At 41.7% G+C, this 18,340-nt stretch overlaps 2 protein-coding genes and 4 non-coding genes across 6 annotated transcripts in view; 5 read left to right on the top strand and 1 right to left on the bottom strand.

Annotated features, from left to right (window-relative positions):
* On the top strand, positions 1 to 9,301 carry GNL3 (G protein nucleolar 3). The gene is made up of 15 exons (XM_030502152.1): positions 1 to 100; positions 363 to 421; positions 839 to 976; positions 1,605 to 1,715; positions 1,893 to 1,976; positions 2,478 to 2,613; positions 3,474 to 3,577; positions 4,843 to 4,978; positions 5,494 to 5,581; positions 5,956 to 6,139; positions 6,769 to 6,911; positions 7,579 to 7,715; positions 8,276 to 8,478; positions 8,794 to 8,872; positions 8,962 to 9,301. Exons 1-15 carry the CDS (start codon positions 88 to 90, stop codon positions 9,048 to 9,050), a joined length of 1,704 nt encoding a protein of 567 aa, XP_030358012.1. The 5' UTR covers positions 1 to 87; the 3' UTR covers positions 9,051 to 9,301.
* Positions 2,671 to 2,743, top strand: LOC115614960. The gene has a single exon (XR_003993911.1). It is a non-coding gene; the product is annotated as a small nucleolar RNA SNORD19 (small nucleolar RNA).
* On the top strand, positions 5,320 to 5,394 carry LOC115614953. The gene has a single exon (XR_003993904.1). It is a non-coding gene; the product is annotated as a small nucleolar RNA SNORD19 (small nucleolar RNA).
* On the top strand, positions 5,808 to 5,885 carry LOC115614954. The gene has a single exon (XR_003993905.1). It is a non-coding gene; the product is annotated as a small nucleolar RNA SNORD69 (small nucleolar RNA).
* On the top strand, positions 6,413 to 6,488 carry LOC115614961. Its single transcript, XR_003993912.1, has one exon. It is a non-coding gene; the product is annotated as a small nucleolar RNA SNORD19 (small nucleolar RNA).
* Positions 9,302 to 10,069: 768 nt separating the features above from the next.
* Positions 10,070 to 18,340, bottom strand: part of GLT8D1 (glycosyltransferase 8 domain containing 1) — an 8,815-nt gene continuing 544 nt past the window's right edge. The window contains exons 2-10 of the mRNA XM_030502153.1: positions 16,936 to 16,995; positions 16,736 to 16,834; positions 15,194 to 15,410; positions 14,406 to 14,523; positions 13,814 to 13,898; positions 13,469 to 13,581; positions 12,758 to 12,924; positions 12,476 to 12,588; positions 10,070 to 11,806 (exon numbers count right to left, since the gene is read on the bottom strand). Of these exons, the coding sequence (XP_030358013.1) occupies positions 11,616 to 11,806; positions 12,476 to 12,588; positions 12,758 to 12,924; positions 13,469 to 13,581; positions 13,814 to 13,898; positions 14,406 to 14,523; positions 15,194 to 15,410; positions 16,736 to 16,834; positions 16,936 to 16,951 (1,119 nt within the window). The 5' untranslated portion in view covers positions 16,952 to 16,995 and the 3' untranslated portion in view covers positions 10,070 to 11,615. The remainder of the gene's footprint in view (positions 11,807 to 12,475; positions 12,589 to 12,757; positions 12,925 to 13,468; positions 13,582 to 13,813; positions 13,899 to 14,405; positions 14,524 to 15,193; positions 15,411 to 16,735; positions 16,835 to 16,935; positions 16,996 to 18,340) is intronic.

Genomic DNA, 18,340 nt, shown 5'->3' with positions numbered 1-18,340 from the left:
ACGGCAGCGCCCGCCGGCGGGAGGCGGGCGGAGGAAGGAGCGGGGCAGTCCACGTGGGGCAGCGGCCGAGCGCGGCCCGGCGGCGCCATGAAGCGGCCGAGTGAGCGGCGGGAGCGGGGCGCGGGCGGGCACCGGCGATGTCGCTGCCGAGCGCGCTGAGGAGAGGGAAGGGGGAGGGCGGGCGGCGGCCCGGGACACGGGGAAGGGCGGGGGGGGGGGGGGGGGGCAGGAAGCGGCCGCACGTGGCCGAGCGAATGGCGGCGGCATCGGACACCGGGGCTGGAGGAAGCGGGGTGGCGGCCGGGCCACCGGGAGCGGGTGGGCCGCGGGGAGCCAGCGCTGACGGGCGCGGTGCGTTGCAGAGCTGAGGAAGGCGAGCAAGAGGCTGACGTGCCACAAGCGCTACAAGATCCAGAAGAAGGTGAGAACCGGCGGCCCCGCGCGGTGCGGAGCCCTCGGGGCGAGGGGGGGCTGTGGCCAGTGGGGGCTCCAAGCTGACTGGTTCAGCGCCAAAAGCGGTTTTTTATGTGCTGTAACAGAAACGTGTACAAGTACACAATAAGGACGTTATAGTGGATGTCACGAAGTCTGGGCTGTAGTGAGGAGTTACCTTTCCAGTTACCATTGGCCCGGGAATGATGCAGGAAAGAGTGTCGGGGTTTTGCATCATTGCATTTTGCATTATTTTGGGCTGGTACGTTCAAGTGTGGCTTTGTGATGAGACATTATACAATAAAACACTTCAGAAACGTACCAATACTTACTCTGTAAATAGGAGGGATACATCCCCCTTTCTTTTTTTCTTAGACTGAGAAAATATTCTTGTTCCTGTCTTCAGATCAGAGAACACCACCGAAAAGTCAGGAAGGAGGCCAAAAAACGTGGACGCAAAAAGCCCAAGAAAGATCCTGGTGTTCCCAGCACTGCACCATTTAAGGAACAGCTTCTACGGGAAGCAGAGCAAAGAAAGCAGAGGGTAAAATATAGTTTGTGGTAAAGTTCAAGAACTGAGACCATTCCTGTCTTCAAGGGAGCTTTGTGTGCCTGTGTATGCACATGTGCGCACCCAGAGGTGCACTCATGGTTGATTGTAAATGGCCCTGTATTTATTTCCAGCATTATACAGTGTGTAACAATTTGCTTTTTTATTTTTAAGCTCCATTTCATCATTGTGTGTGTAAACATGCTGGGAATGTCATTTCTGACATGATTCCAAATTGCCTGTGATGCTGAGATACACAGATATCCCATCAGAATGCTGAAGTTCAGTCTTGGCATTATGTGATTGTACAGAAAACAGGGCTCTGCTGTCTGCAGCATGGTGTAGTGGGACATGAGAGCACCACCCTTATCGGCTGCAATGTGTTTGCTGCACGGCTGTTATTTTGGGGTCTGCATGGCCTCTGGTTTTGAGGCAATTGAAGGCAACTATTCTTTTCAGGGTAGGATGCGAAAAAAGTTCTCAGTGTCACATGGACAGCTATGACTTCTGACTGAGCTGTCTCAGGATCTTTGATCATAAAAAGGTAAATAGGAAGAAAGAAGAGTTTTCCTTACCACCTTCAAATATGTTTTATCTGGCTTTGGGTTTTGTTTGTAATCAGCTTGAAGAACTAAAACAAAAGCAGAAGCTCAACAGACAGAAAGAACATGAAAAGAAGAGGAAGCTTGAAGCTAAGAAGAATGCCAAAATTAAGGAAAAAGCAGAGGGAAAGGTAGGTGTCTGATGTGATTTTGATTCTTTGAAGCTTATAGAGGCAACAGAAGTCATCCTGAAACTACATCTTCTTAAGCAGTATGTTATGTGTTACATTTTCATGCTGTATATGCATGCAAGTATAATGCACTAATTCCCAGTTAAACCATTCCCCTTCATTTTTATTTGCATTCAGGAATCCTCTGGAAAATCTAAAGCAAAAGCTAACAAATGGCTGGATAAAAATTCAAAGGAATCGTTCTGCAGGGAGCTCGGGAAGGTGAGACACTTCAACTCTTTTTATGTAATTTGATGAGAGTCAGCAATAAGACCACTTGTAAGTTTCCTTTTTTGCATTCCTGCACAGCTGCTGGAGAGTATAAAGGTTGCTTGTGATAAATTTAACACTCAAGTAAGGGATTTTACAACAGAAACTGTGAAGGTTTCAGTCTTGTCTCGTGTGAGCTACTGAGACATTCAGCACTTTGAGGCATTAGACTTCTTGGGCCAATGCCAGTACATACTGAGTAATCAAAAAGCTCTTGTAGTAAGGAGGTACTAAGGATTTCTTGCCTTGGGAGGAAAAAAGATGACAATTGCTTCAGCTTTTCTGGTTTGTAGTTCAGAAGAAGGAAGCTCCAACAAGAACAGTCATATGGAACCTCACCAATTTTTCTGTGAAATTTAACTGTAACTGTTGTAAGCCACAGCTATTCCAGAGTTGGCATCTGTCAAATGCTCTGTCATGTCTTATTTGAAAGTCTTCTCTTTTCTCACCTAGGTGATTGAGGCCTCAGATGTGGTTCTAGAGGTTTTAGATGCAAGAGATCCAATGGGCTGCCGGTGTCCTCAACTGGAGGAAGCTGTAACTTGCTCTGGAGGAGGCAAAAAGCTAGTGTTGGTTCTGAACAAAATTGGTAAGAGGCACAGGTTTTGTTGAAGTGTTACTTGGTCACTGTGGTCCTGTGGTACATGAGCTATGAAGAAGATTTCAAAGGAATCTGAGATTCCATTGAAGACATAAGATCCAACTCTGAGCTCGCTGCCCTGCTGAAGGGGTCACATTTCCTCCACCTTTTGTCTAGTTCGCTAAGAAAGCGCCACAGACAGTTGCATGCACATTAGCCCCTTTCTTTTGCAGTAACTTCTGAAGGCATTGGCCAACTTCAGCCAATTTGAAAGAAGTTAAAGAAAGATCTTACTATTTAACATTTTTGTGAGGTGAGTAGGCAGGTCACTTGCTGGTCCCCACTGAGGCAGTGGTGAGTTAAGGATCAGTAAATGAGTGCAATAGTTGGATTTGAAATTTGTCTTTGGGAAGTATTTTCTCTCTTCCACTGCTGTATGAAGGAGTCCACAGAAAAGGTGAAACCAGCTAAAAAGGCTGGAAATTCCTGGAGTTACCAGCAATAAAAAAGAGCAAAGGGAACTTTGTATTAGAGTAGCCTTTGCAGGGATGATGGGATCATCCTTCACAGAACATCACATTGTACCATACAAAGTCTTCTAGCAAGATCCCAGCATTAAAAACCTGATACAGGGGCCTAAGATGTAATTCTGCTATATTCTGCTTGAGGCAGAAAATACCATTTTTTTGCAGCACTGTTTGCCTTTGGGGAACATACCCAGTACTTCGCTGGAGTTTTCAGCCAAACATTATTTGTCATCACACACTAAATGGACAAAATACAGCTTGGTTTCTGACTCACATTAGCTTTCCTCTACACAGTGACATTTAAGATTCAAAGGAGTGAAAGGACTGTGCTCTTTTTTCCAGATTTAGTGCCAAAGGAGAACTTAGAGAAATGGTTGAATTATTTGAAGAAGGAGTTTCCAACAGTTGCTTTTAAATCGGCAACGCTGATGAAAGACAAGACTCTGGTAAGAGCACTGCAGGCTGTCTTCCAACTAAGCCATACGTGTTTGTAATCATACATGTTGAAATACGTTGAGAAATGGCAACTCTTGTTCTTTAAAATTCCTTTTCCCCTTGTTTGGTTATACTGCTGTGACTGGGATATGCCTTTGCACTTTGACTAAGCTTTGTGGTACAGTGGGGGAATTCTTGCTGTTGAAATATGTATCATTATTTGTGCCCAGGATACTGGACTAGAGAAAAAGCAATTCTTTTTTCTTACTGTAAGGAGGAAGATGAGGAATAGGATGGTTGTACCAGTTACATCTGAATTGTTTGTAGGTGAAGTGGTGCAGGCAATAGTACTGCATTCATCCTGATTGTGGCTATCAATAAAGATAGCACCAGACATTATTTCTGAGTCGTATATGTATTAATACATAATGCTTCACATGTCTTAGCTCTGATAACAGCACAGTGAAACAGACCCTCCCACAAAATGGTGTGGAAACTGCAACGCAGAGAGCAGGGTTTGAAATCCTTCAAACAATTGAAGAAGTTGAGTGAATTTGCAGATTTAAGATTCTACCCTCTAAAAGTACATGGTTATTTTATGGTTGCACCACAAATCTGCAGTAAAGCCTGAACTGAAATCACAAGCCCTATAAGTTGGTTCACATTCCTTTTTCTCTTAGAAGTTGATGGCTACCTTTTTTACTGTAACTTAACTGATCAGCCAATTTCTTATTAAGCTACTCCTTTCCATTTAGAAGAACACAGTACCATAGAATCACAGAATAGTTAAGGTTAGAAAGGACCTTAGGGCCGTCTAGTTCCAACCCCCCTGCTATGGGCAGGGACACCACACGCTAAACCATGTCACCCAAGACTCCATCCAACCTGGACTTGAACACTGCCAGGGATGGATCATTCATAACATCCTTGAGCAACCCATTCCAGTGCCTCACCATCCTCACAGTAAAGAACTTCTTCCTTATATCTAACCTAAACTTCCCCTGTTTAAGTTTGAACCCATTCCCCCTTGTCCTGTCGCTACAGTCCCTAATGAAGAGTCCCTCTCCAACATCCTTGTAGGTCCCCTTCAGATACTGGAAGGCTGCTCTGAGGTCTTCATGCAGCCTTCTCTTCTCCAGGATGAACAGCCCCAACTTTCCCAGCCTGTCTTCATCTAATAGAGATTATTACAGTAGGTAAATAAATCTAAGCAGTATGTATTTATCTTCCTCAGTAGCTCCTGACCATGGTTTTTTTATGCCTTTGAATCCTGTAGCAGGAGCTGCCCACAAAGAGACGTGCACGTGTTGATGTATCAAGAACCAGTGAATGTCTTGGAACCAAATGCCTCTTGAAAATTCTTCAAGAGTATGGCAAGACTCTAAACAAAGCCATTCAAGTTGGGGTAGTAGGTAAGTGTTTGGAGAGACAGGAAGAGTTTCCTCGTCCCATAAAGCTTTGGTATCCTGTATTATAAATTGGGTAAAACAACTAACACATGACATGCTAATAGGCTTTCTTGTTATTCCTCTTACTTTCGTCTAAGACTCACCATTGTAGTACTTCAGTTGACAGTGATTTATGCTGCACTTAAACGTATGTAGTGTCTGTGATCTGTGGAAGGCGCATTGTGTGAGCCTTTAGCTGATACACCAGCTTAGGGCAACAAGATAAGTAGGTTACATAGCATGCAGCTTGTGGTGCTTTCCTCCTACTTCATATGATTTGTGATGTCACACTCAGTTACCAGTGTGAGAAATGAGGATACACACTTTTGTCTTACTTCTGTAGTGAAGACTTCAGATCCAACTCTGATCTCACACTGAGGATGCACTTTACCAGACACCTGAAAGAAACAATTTTGATCAGTGTTACATAGGCTTAGTTTTCTTACTTAACTTACAAGGATTTCTGTGGGTTTTTTCAGGTTTCCCTAATGTGGGAAAGAGCAGCATAATCAACAGTCTTAAAGGAGCTCGTGCTTGCAATGTTGGCCTAACAAGAGGTGTTACCAAGTAAGCTGAGTCTGATAAAAGCTGTTCATTTCCTTCTTTGTTGTGTTCAGATTCCCTTGAGTTTGTTTGTGTACAATTACCATCCATTTGGGGCAAAGTATGCCCCTGTGTGCAGTTTTAAATGCACATTTCCATTCGCCAGGATGGAAGATACTGTTTGATGTAAGCTGTCAACAGAGAGTACAGCATATAAACTTGTTCTTTTTGTATGTTTAGATTTCTGTCCTATGCAAAGCATATGATGAAAAAGCACTGAAACTGACTCTCTATGAAGTGGATTCAGTCCAACGCTGAGCTTTGTGTCTTGCATCCCTCCCCATTACCAGTCCTTTGCTAGTTGATTATCTATTCACAGTGCATTTCTCTCTGAATAGGTCCATGCAAATTGTGCACACTGATAAACACACAAAGATGTTGGACAGTCCGAGTATAATTGCAGATCCTTCCAACAGTGCCCTGGCTCTGGCCTTGAGAAGTATCATAGACACTGAAGAATCAGACTCAGCAGATCTGCTTGAAGGAATACATGCCATTCTAAGTCACTGCAATAAACAGCAGGTGAGCTCTTAGCTTTTTCCACAGCTCTCACTGCATTTGGCTTTCTTCAGTAACAAAAGTTTGTTCCACTTCTACTAGTTCTGGTAGCTTTTGCACTGCTTTCCTCTAATCAGACAGAACAGCAACACAGTGTCATCTTTCATCCTTATGGTGGAAGGCAGAAACAGCATGCCATGATCCTGTCAGCCAGAGGCTGTTTTCCCAATAACTTTCCTGATTTAAAAATAAACCAAACCACCCTGCTTTTAAAATGTCATTACAGTATCACAGAGTGAAAAATGAAGATATTCTGACTCTTTCCTATTACTACAGTGAAGACTTCAGATCCAACTCTGATTTCACTCGAGTTTCAAGTAGATTAACCTAAGCCTCATTCCCATTCAGTTCTGCAATAACTTTCACAAACCAGCGTGCTGTCTCTCTACACCCACTACTATGGGTGAATGGCAGATGAGTTTCTTGATGAAGTAGGCATTTGGAATGTTTATTCCCATGTGTAAGAGAAAAATGGCTCTTTACGTACTTGCTCATCCTCATTGTAATCCGATTCTATTTGCTCTTTTTATTTCCTAAACCTTAGAAGAAAACAGGGTACCTCTTTCTGAATGCAGTGTTTTCTTCTGCTCTAGGTAATTATGCGCTATAGCATCCCCGATTTTGAGAACACTGAAGAGTTTTTAGCTTTACTGGCTCAGAAAAGGGGTATGCTGAAAAAGGGAGGTGTTCCTGACATAGAGAATATCACTAAAGTACTTCTTTGTGACTGGACAGGGTATGTATGCTATGAACTATGCTTTATGCTGCTCTCCATTTTCACTTCATTAATCCAGCACAGCAGAGGCTACATTTTACTTTGGTAAAGAGAGATGGATTGTCCAACAGATACAGAGAACACCATCCACGGATCATTTTCTAAATTAGTTTAAGGATACATGGAAGGAGTCAAATCATGTTGCACATTACTCCATAGCCAGTTTGCTGACTTCTGCTATAACTGTTAGGGGAATTTGCCTTCCTCTTAAGTAGAGTCCATGTAGTCCTCTTCCCCAGGATGAGGATGTGGCAGATTTTCTGTAGGAATTCATAGTGCTTCCTGTATTCTAAGAGTGGGAATAAATGTAACTCAGAATCAATAATTGTGACTATCTCCCTTGCTCAAATGATTCAGTTGCTTTTACAGCTCATGATTTTACAGGCAGATGATTTGTGGTGACAAAGCATGCCATTTCTGTTTCCTCTCAGGAGTGGGCTATCCACTTAATCTGTAATTGACAACTTCAGAGCCAAAATTAAATAGCTATTTAACTGCTGTTAAATGGATAACGAGTAGTTAGGTTGAGAAATTTGAGAGGTTTATGCTCTGGGTTTTATTTTTAAATACAGTGATGTAGCTATGTTATCTTTGGTTGTTTTTTAATGCTGATATTTTATTTTCCCAGAGCTAGAATAAGCTACTACTCACAACCTCCAGAATCTCAGACACTGCCACCATATCTTACAGAAGACAAAATAGCCGAAATGCAAGAGTGCTTTAATTTAAAGAACCTAGAAGAAGAAAATAACAACACTGTTCAAGGTAGGACTGTTACTGTAATGCACTGCTACCATTAAAACCGAGTAGTAGTCATTTTAATGGGAGATTTTGAAGGGAAGTCCTCCAGGGGTTTATATGATAGCTTTGCCAACATGCAGTGAATATGAACCTTTTAAGAAAGAAATGGATTCTGATGCAACAGAACAGTGCATCTGTGTGCTGCCTTAACAGAAGTTACCCCTGCTAGTTCTTAGTTTCCGCTCAGCTGACCTAACCCTCCTAAATGGAAAACAGGGGTAAAGACTCTTGTGGAGCACATAAACCCTGGCTAATTTGGCCAGCAAAATACATCTTAGTACAATCTGTGCTCCACTCCAAGTCTTTCAGCTCCTAGCAGTCTTCCACAGGTGCCTCAGGGAACACTATTCTCAGAGAATTGTCCTTTGTTCTACCTGCTTATGTGGGAGTGGCATCTTGTGGAAAGGAGAGGGCAGGACTTTTTTCTAGGCCCGACCTAAAATGACTGTCCTCTCAGGGGCAGGCATTACATCTGGTACCATCTATCAGCGACTTAACAGACACTTCCTATTTTTTTGTCTCAGCTTTAAAATGTCCCAGTCCAGCAAACAGCATCATTTTCCAGTCAGCTGGTATGGCAAATGGGACAATAGTGATAGAGGAAGAATCAGAGTGGGAAAACTTGGAAACAAGCAAGGAGGAGGAAACGGAGGAGGAAGAAGAGGAGAATTTCACAGAAAGTGATGATGATCCAGACAATTTGGAAGAAGAAATGGATGTCGAAGAGGTAAATCAGGGTTTCATTAGGCTGCTTCTACCTGTTTAGATCCTGACACCAAGTACCCAGTCAGTATCCTGCTGTAAACTGAGAAGGTGTAGGCACCGTGGAACCACCAGGAAAAATCCTGGAGATAAGGGTTGGGCTTTTTGCTTAATTAAAGAATAAACATTATTCTAAGTCAATTCTAGGGCAGTGTGTTCCTGACCAACTATAGAATGGGACGTCCACACGATCAGCAGTCTCTGTTAGGTTTTATTTGCATGGGAGTCTTCATTAGTGATACCTGAATAAACACATGTCTCTGACCTCTCTGTCTTGCAGAAAAGCAAAGTTCAGGTCACCAGGAAAACAAAGCTTGAAAACCAAACAAGTCCTACAAATTCAGAAAACCAAATAGCAGGTCTGTATTAAAAACCCTGGCTTGAAGTATAGTCTCTTGTACTCTAGAACTTGCATTGGTTTCACTAATAAGTGATTTTCTTTTCTCAGAAAGCGAACATTCCAATTCACTATTGCTCAACTTGGATAAGACAGCAGATGAAGATGATGCCTACGATTTTAATACAGACTATGTGTAATGAATTATGTATGAAGACATTGTTTGGAGACTCATTACTGGCTTTCAGAACAGTCATGAAGACTTGTGTGGTGGCAGAAGTCAGAGGAATGCTGCATAGTAGAGCTGCTGCAAAGATTCACAATTATTGCTGTGTCAAATAATGTATATAATAGTGTATCTCCCTTGAAGATTCCAGATTTTACAGAAGGCTAGGAAACTGACTGTATGCATCTTCATTTCCTGTATTAAAGCCTATTTTAAAAATTCCTATTAGCCTGAGTTAGTCTGTTCACTTTGCCTTATAAAAGGTGTTTCAAAAAGAGAAACCCTTTGTCTTTTTCTTTGAAAAACAATGTTAAACATTTAATTGTAGTCATGTTGAAGGAATTAAATTTCAAGGTAAGTTTTCATCCTCCCTTCATAAGATTTGTTTTTCCAAAAGGATTACAGAGACTGTACTCCTGGAACATGACTTAAGTCACTTTTCAGTATGCTTTTGCAAAGCTTGTAGGACTTTCATATGTAGAGGTTTGCTAGAGAACGCTAGTTATTTCAGCTAGGCAAAGGTGTTTTATCTAAGCACTGCTTTATATATTGAGAACCTCCATTGGGAAAGATAGATTAGTAATTGGCAATTACTAGTGCATAGTATAGATTAGCATATTAGTATAGTATAGTACATACTGGTATATTAGTAATCTGTCTTTACTGGGGAACAAGTTCTTGCAGTGCTCTTGAACAAAAACATATTTCCTGATGACACCTATTATACATGGCAACAACTGAGAACTAAAGCAAAACATGGCCCTGCGCAATAACGACCTATAGCACAACTGGGATAGCAAGAGAATTACCAAGAGGCCCTGCAGTTGCTCAGTGAATTTTTAGAATAAACATCTGACACCAAGTACCTTCCTCCTATGCATCTGTTTTCCTCCTACTAAAAGTCTGGTTTCTGTGTTCTTCAATAGATAGTTGTATTTTCTCTAAATGTATGTTGAGGCACAGTCCTACTGGGCAGCTTAAAAAAGCACCAAGTGCAAACACAGACACATGCAGTTTATTTAAGCCTGCTAAAACACAGCCTGGTCATCAGCATTACGTTGATGTCAGCTGATCTAGTACATTCTTTCAAAGTTTGTTAACTGAACTTTCTTACTCCTAACCACTACATGACAAGAATGGTTCTTCACCAAAACCCAGGAAAAGAAATGATAGGTAACAAACCACAAACAGAACTATAGGCAGTGACTGCAATAAGTCAAGCAGTTGGAAATCCTTTTAAATTATAAAGCAGTATTAAAACCATATTCATACACCTGAATGAGCCCTTTATGTCTCTGCTACCCTGTGTCCCAGACCATGCAATACTCAGCCCATCATTGCATTAACACAAAGACTGGTCTAAACATCTTACACTAAGGACTCTTCACAAGCAGTATTAGTGAATACAGGTAATAACTTGAGTTCAAACCCATATTAAATGGAACAGTTGGCACAATAGTTGCTGGGATATATCACCTAATAATAACAACCACTACTCAAACTTTACAACTATTAAAAAAACCAAACTTACTTGTAGAAAAGGTGGTGGGCAGCTGACTACAAAAGGGCACAGGAATCCTGCTTGATGAGTTTAAAGGGTCAGACTGGGAAAGGCATGGTGAGAGAAACTTCTATAGCAGAATCATACTCACTTGAAAGAACTATGAGGAACTTAGAACAATTCATAACAATGTTTCATACGGCCAGATCCCCACAATAAATGCTTAGCACAATTTTAGAATTAGATTGCTTTTGCAAAGATGAGATAACTTTAGTCTCAATCACTCCTACTGCATTTAAGTACAAAGGAAACGTGCTTCATGGATCAAAACTAGAATCAGATTGCCATTACCTGAGGTTTGAGTCAACATGTTAAAATTAGCTTTTATTTTTCAACAAAGTTTTCTCCACCACTTCACAAAAACTGGTTTAGTGTTCACTGGCAGTTAAACCCACTTTGCAGAGTGAAATAATACTTGAAAAATTAATATTTCAAAAAATCAATTTGATTCTGCAGAAATCTGCAAGAAAGACACAGAAATGGTTGCAAGAAGATTTCATGCAAGAAAGGATTCTTGAGGAAACTATTTCACAGGATAAGAAAACAAACAAAAAAAAATCCAGAACAAAACCCAAGCAGCTCTTAATTACAGTACATTGCTGTGCAAGATTTGCATGGGGCAAGCACCAACTGAAGATATATCTTGTTCTTAGAAATATTTCTTTCTGTAGCTTCTCCTCTAGAAGACTTGTAGTAAAGAGCAGCAGAATGCACAACAGAAATGAACTAATAAAAGTGCTAGTTCATGGAGATTTTCCCTTGCTTTCTATAGTGCTGATGGTGTAGCATCTTCTGTCACACAAGTGAGTCTCCTTTGGGGCTGTGCATTTCAGAACTGCACCTGAATTAGTGTCTCACCTCGTGCTCCAGAAAGCAAAAGGACTGCTCTGAAATACAAGTTGGCTAAACAAAAAAAATACAGTTCTGCTTGGCTCCAGAAGTTTCCTGAGAAAATGCCATCAGTTACTAATATGGACTCTACTTTGCTTCATAGGCTTCTGAATGTCTGCGGATTAGGCTGAACTTGCCTGTAGGGTCAGGGACATACCACTTCTCCCAGACTTCAGCATATGAAGCTGTTCTTCCCCATGGCTTGAAATGTCCATTCCAATGGAGCAACTTGGCAGCTTTCACAAACTGAGGAGAGTACCTTTTTCCAGCACTAGACCCTTTTATTGAAAAAGAAGCATTAGTGCCTAAAATAAAGGCAGCAGAAACACCAACATGCAATATTTTAACATCAAAACAGAATCTTAACAAAGGAAATCTTGTCATTTATGGAGAAAGGAGGTGATGTGGGAGGCACAAATCAGAACAAAGTGAAAAACAATCAGGTGCAACTGAATGCCACTTTGACCTGTCTCAGCATCTATTTTAATGTACTGCCTTAACCTCAAAGTTCTTTAAAACCCCCTTCATACCCAGATGTATTTGGCAGCCTGTGTATTGTTCACTGGAAACAAAATCTAAGAAAGCTTTCCCAGCACTGGGCTTTGACCAGTAGCAGCACAGACAGAAATTATCTGTTCCTCTCAACAGTCTTGGAAGAACACCTAGAATCACTTCAGATACAATATATATGTGGAAAAAGGAAAGAGAAATGAGAAGCAATTTGAAAGTAACTCAGTTCAAGAACTATCCCCCTAGCAATTCAAAAAAAGAACATGAGGGATCATGCCAACAAGCACCAAGATGCTACTTGCAAAGCAGTGTTTCTTAAAGAACAAGGTATAAAATAGAGGGGCAAAGATCCATTTGCCACATCATCAACTAGGTGTCCAGCTACAGACCTGGAAAAACACACCAGGGGAGCAGTATCACAAGTGTTTCATACTTACCGAGATGCCGGACATTCCACATGGGGTCAATACTGGAATGTTGCTTGTAAAATACAATTAGCAATGGAGGTGTTGTGATGCTGCCAGCCAGAGTCCTACTGTAAAGCTGCTCTCTAGAAGAGAAGATGAAAAGAAGTTGGGAAAGGATGCTTGTGTGGACCCAAATCGGTTGATTTTTCCCTTGCAGCTGCGTGGCAGGTATCCACAGCTATATACTGGTACATATGTGCCACCACACCCCAATCCCTGACGGGCTGTAGCCCCCAGCTTGAGGGTACTTACACTACATTCAGTGCCATCCACTTCTCCAATTGCTTCGTGATGTTCTGCAATTTCCATTCTGTCAAATTGGCAACAATAACTCCTGGATTGAAAGAGCAGGTGTTGGCTTTCATGGCAAGCTTTCGGATGGTTTCTTTTTTGTAATCTAGAAACCCAATGTAATTATACTGGAGGGAGGGAAAAAGAGAGTAGAAATTCGCTTAGAATATGGTCAAACTACTATTTAAAGAAAAACTTTGCACAACTCCCAACAGGTAAGTGTAACTTGATGTAGTTAAAGCAAATACCCCTTCCTCAAAATGAGAGAAAGCAAGCTTATGAGGGCTAACATTTAAAAAATATGATTTTATAAGCTATATATTTTAAGGAATGCTGCATGGTCTTAATAATACCATATTATTAATAGGGTGCCACTCCCAGAAAAAGTATTTTTTAATACACTCACAAATGAAAAAGTCTCCCTCTGATGTTCTAAGATCTGCTGTTCTACACTGGGAATTGCCCTCATTGTAAAGCAAAAATATGAAGTGCTTTTACTGTGCCTAAACAGAAAGTGCAGGTGTCATTTGTAATCAGAGTAAACTGATTTGTGTAGGAATCTCTTAGTTCACTGCATTTGGAAGTCACCCTGCAAGAACATTAAAACCGAGTGCCTGTTTCCAAAACTTGGGCTTTATAGTATTGCTACCACTGAATCGGAATAAAACCAACCTGATTGCCTGCCCCACGGACAGCAACTTTATTAGTGATTGAGTCACAATCATCTGAAAATGCAGCTGCATGTCCAGGTTTCAACGGAGTGTTGTAAAGTTCAAGAATATCATCTGGAAAATGGAAGCAAGCACAGAAAAATTAAAAGCAATCCTGACTAAGTGCTGAGTGACTTTTTGTTCAGCCCATTGCTACAGCAGATAAAACCACCCAGTTTAATCCACCTCACTCCTATTTACAAAGTTTTTATATCTTTGCTCGAAATAGAAGGTTTTGGTTACTGTAAGAGATGGTACTGACCTCAGCATAAGGCCAGTGGCAAAAGGCTATGAAAAAGTCCCATACCTTGTACAATTACATCATCATCCACATAGATAGCCTTCTCCGCATGAGGTACCAAACTGGGCAAGTAGAATCTGGCAAAAGTTAACTGTGAAAACATGAAAGCAAGACAAGTGAAGAATTAAATGACAAATCATCAAAATTAATGTGAAATTGACTGATACTCCTGGCACTTATCTATGTTAATAATGTCCAAGACAACTTCTATGAGGAAAGTAAAATAGGCAGCAATATCCTAGAAGCTATTTAAAGTAAAAGGTTCCACCAATTCCTGGTTTCCTATGAATTTGTGCATTGATAAACTAACTTTAAAAATGGTCTGTATTAGAATTTCTTATTTCTCCACATGTATCTGTAGTATCTGAGGTGGTAGCATGCTTGACATGCAAGCTGCTGTGTTTCACTGTAGGCAGCAGCAAAAAATGATGAGGCATGCACAGGAAGATTTCAAATCCATATCTCACTATCTGGAAATTTATTCTTACTGAAATTTAGGAATTTCATTATAAAAGATTGCTTCTTATGGTAAGACATTTGGTTTTGATCTCTAGTTGTGTAACCAATAATTGCAAAAAGTAATCAACATCATCCTCACTGGTTTTAAGGTGTCTGCCTTTTGAGGATCCACTTCTACTTTCCCTTCTAAGACACGAGGGTCAAAATCCAAAATGCGGTATCTCAGATTTTTCAGAGCACTGTTACTGAGCCACAGCCTGCAAACAGGAGAAAGGCACAGATCTTGTTAAATGAGACAAAGATCAAATGAAAAACAAGAGATCTGATTTGACAGTGACACTGATCTTGATCTGGCCACTCACTTCCATACCCAACAAACATACATAGAATGTAGTGTAGGGCTGATGTAAGTGGTGTCCTCTGTGACTGGAGGGGCACGTACACTACCAGCATACCACACAGCTGCAACATGGGAAAGGTACGAGGTTGCTTCTTATTTTATTAGAAAGATATGATCCTGTTATCACAGGTCCTTTACAAAAAAACATTGGTGTGAACAGACGTGGGTAAAAATAAAAGGATCAAAGAACAATCTAGAAAAATGGAAAAACTTCATTGCAGCATTTGAATTGCTTAGATGAAACATAGAAATACAGAAATTTTACCACCTCTCCACCAACAAACTCCAACCCCACTGGTTGGATATAACCCCACCAGAAAAGATAGCTCTTTTCCGTCTCTGAAACATTACCAGAAGGAATGACTGTAGGACTCCCCATAGCAGCCTTGTGAACAAGCTGCAATAAGCAGCAGCAGACAGGACTGCAATTTAGAGGAGTGCAGTTCAGGGAAAAGTCAGCTCTTCCTCTTCTCAGAGACACTTATGTGTTTTACAGTATTGCAGGAATCTAATGAAGAGATCATTACCTCAAGTGATCCACTGTATCATTCAAAGTAACAATATGGAAAACCACGTTGGATCTGGTGTGATAGTAAATACTGTTCATGGCTGCAATTGCACCCCCAAGCCTCTCATCTGATGCTGCAATGACCACAGAAATCTCCTTATCATTCCTTTCATCCGCCAGCCTCTGGGGAACTGCAGGTATGAAATCTATAGGCTGAAGTCCTAATGGATTTGAATCTGCGGAGTACAAATGGCATCACATACTTGTTCTACAGAAATGAAACAGACATTATTACCACACTAAAATTTTCAACACCTTCAATTATTTCTACTATGCAAGCACTTGGATATCTCAGCTGAGGTGTGGATTACAGTGTGCCAGTATCAAACACCTAAAATATAGCACCTGCTTTTGAGAATTGAGATGTTAATGAACAGGAAAACTTACACTTACATATAAACTACATGCATTTAACCATACATATCCATGCATGGCACAAGAAGTTATTAAAATGAGGCTTAAACTACAGCAGGCTGCACCTGCCTTTGGACCCCCCTGCCATGCCTATAATCTGACTTCCCCTCCCATTTACCCAATCCACCTTTTCACATCACCCTTCCTTCTTTTTCTTTCTTTTCTTCTTAGGTAGGAACCAATGAAGAACACAGAAATTCTAAATTAAAGTCACTGTTGCAAATTTTTTTCCACTGAAGATCAAGACATGCAGTACAGCTCCCATGTTATTCCAGGGATCACAGATCACTCTATGTTTTTGAAGCTGAAACCTCAAGAATTTATACTCATAGTGTACAGACAGGAAAAAGGGAGATCAGCATTGCAGTTTATTACTAGACCACATCATCACCTGTAAAAACTGGCAAATTGCCTATACCCACAGTTTTTATAAGAAATTATCTAGACTATTACATATCAGATAACTTGGGTTAATTTGAGGAACATAGCAAACAGGGACTTGGCAGTTTGTGGGCAGTAGTCTGCTGTTCACAAAGCTGGGCTTCTGCTTCTGTTTGCAATTTCCTGATGACAGAACTCAACAGCTTTGACTTCAACCAACTGCTGGTTAAGGTCTGTCAGGCTCCAATTCAACTGCTGTTGGGAAGCACCTGTGCAACTGCTACCCAGATATCACAGTTCCCAGGAGTGGTAAACTGGGGACATGGAGAGGCTCTGTGGGACCACATGCAGTTCCTAAAAGCGGACTCCTGAAAATGAGAAGGCTTTGTTAAATAAACTGGATCATATCTTAATGACTTCTAATGCCAGAAGTAACCTTTACTACTTTCTCTTCTGGCTTCCTGACCAAGAAAAGTCACAGGACAGCGAGAAAGGACAAGCCCACCAAGCTGAACTTTCTTGAGTATGAGAACAGGGATCTACCCAAAAAAGACAAAGTACAAAAATTATCTTGTTATGCAAACAATTGATCATTACCATACACATGATTTCAGCAATGTGGTGGTTTCTGTCTGGCCAGAGTGTATTTTCCCACCAATCTTAAAAAAAAATACTTATTTTAAAACTAAAATAAATCCCAACATACCTGTCAATTCCCGTTTCAAGAAGTCACTGAGGCCTAGGAAGTTATGGTGAAGAACTAGCAAAAATATGACAACAGCCACTATAAGGATGGAAATGTTCACTGAAAATTTAGAAGAAAAAAGTTTATCAATATAACCAAAGAAAGACTGGGAAACTCAAAAAGAGAGTTTTAAAAACTTAGACACACACATATACACATACCTTTCCTTAACGACATTTTTCTCTTGTTATTTTATTTACTGGCATAAGGTTCCTGCAAACCTGAAAGAGAAAAAACACAGCAGTCACTCTTTGCTTCCAGTGCATGCCTACACAAGGCATAGCGCACTGTCACCAGGAGTGCCAAAACAGTTTCCAAATGCAGTGAATGTTTCCTCCTCTTAAAATAGAGAAAACTAGATGTCAGGATTTAATAACAAAGTGTCCTGTCTCGGAAAGTGCATATGACACATCTACAATGATGTATCTAAAGAAGAATTCTGAGATAGAAAGGGAGACATACAGATCTTGCCAGTAACTTCACTGACAGAAAAACCCCCAAACTCCTTCTGCCAGTCAAAACTGATCTGAAGAGAATCTGGAATATTATATATGGTTTCTTCACTGCTGAACCAATTCATTTAACTATCTGAACTAGAAGCACCCCAGCAATAAGGCAAATGATTATACATTTCTTTCCATACCTAACTAAGTGCGAGATTTTGGCAGGACAGAGTGTTTATAAGATTTTAACACATAGCATTATACACTCTCATTCTGTACAGAAAATATAGCAGAATATCAGCTGAAACATCATCACACAAAAGTGTGAGAGAAACTATTACCATCGTGTTAAAGAAGGCCATAAAACCACAATGCAGCGATGCAATTTTGGCATGCAAATCAAACACACTTACTCGTTAATTAACGGTAAATGTGACTGTGAAATCAGAACAAGAACTACACATCCTGGAGCGCGAAGCAGCTCTCAAGTGACACACACAAAGCACTCACACCGTACCAGCATGCAGACTTCAAGCAGCAGCGACAGTTCTATATTAAAACCCTTGCAAAGCCTCCACATTAAACACCGCAAACTGCGCGGTGACTATTAAATGTGTCAGACACAACTGCCGCCTTTCTGCCAGGGGAAGCCGCACCGGCCGGGCACCAGGGCCGACCGCCGGTGCCAGCCCAGCGCTGCTGCCGGGGGTCACCGGCGCGCTCCGCGGTCTCGCTGAGAGGGCACGCGCCGACTCGCGGCTCCGCCCGTTCTGCGACCGGTGCGGAAGCCACTTTACAGCCCGACTCTACCGGAGCCTGGAAACACAACGGGGTGCTCATGGCCACGCTGCCGCAGCCCGTTACCGCGCTGACAAGGTTCACTCGCACTAAGCGGGGCACACGGCCGCAGTGTCCCGTGTGTCAGTCCGTTCCCTCCCCCCCGTCCCGTTTCACCGCACCCTCCAGGAGCGGCAGAAACCGCGCTTGCCCCGGCGGGGGTCCCGCTCAGCCCCTCCTGCGCTCCCCGCGGGAGGCTCGGCACAGGCGAGGCTGCAAGAGCCCCGCTCCGAGGCCGGCGGGGCCGGACCCGGCTCTCCTGTGCCGAGACCCTCACTTCCCTCAC

This window comes from Strigops habroptila, chromosome 11 (assembly GCF_004027225.2).
Source record: "Strigops habroptila isolate Jane chromosome 11, bStrHab1.2.pri, whole genome shotgun sequence".
NCBI classification, from domain to species: Eukaryota; Metazoa; Chordata; class Aves; order Psittaciformes; family Psittacidae; genus Strigops; species Strigops habroptila.
The sequence above is the reverse complement of the archived record's forward strand: the minus strand, read 5'-3'. Positions and strand labels throughout refer to the sequence as shown.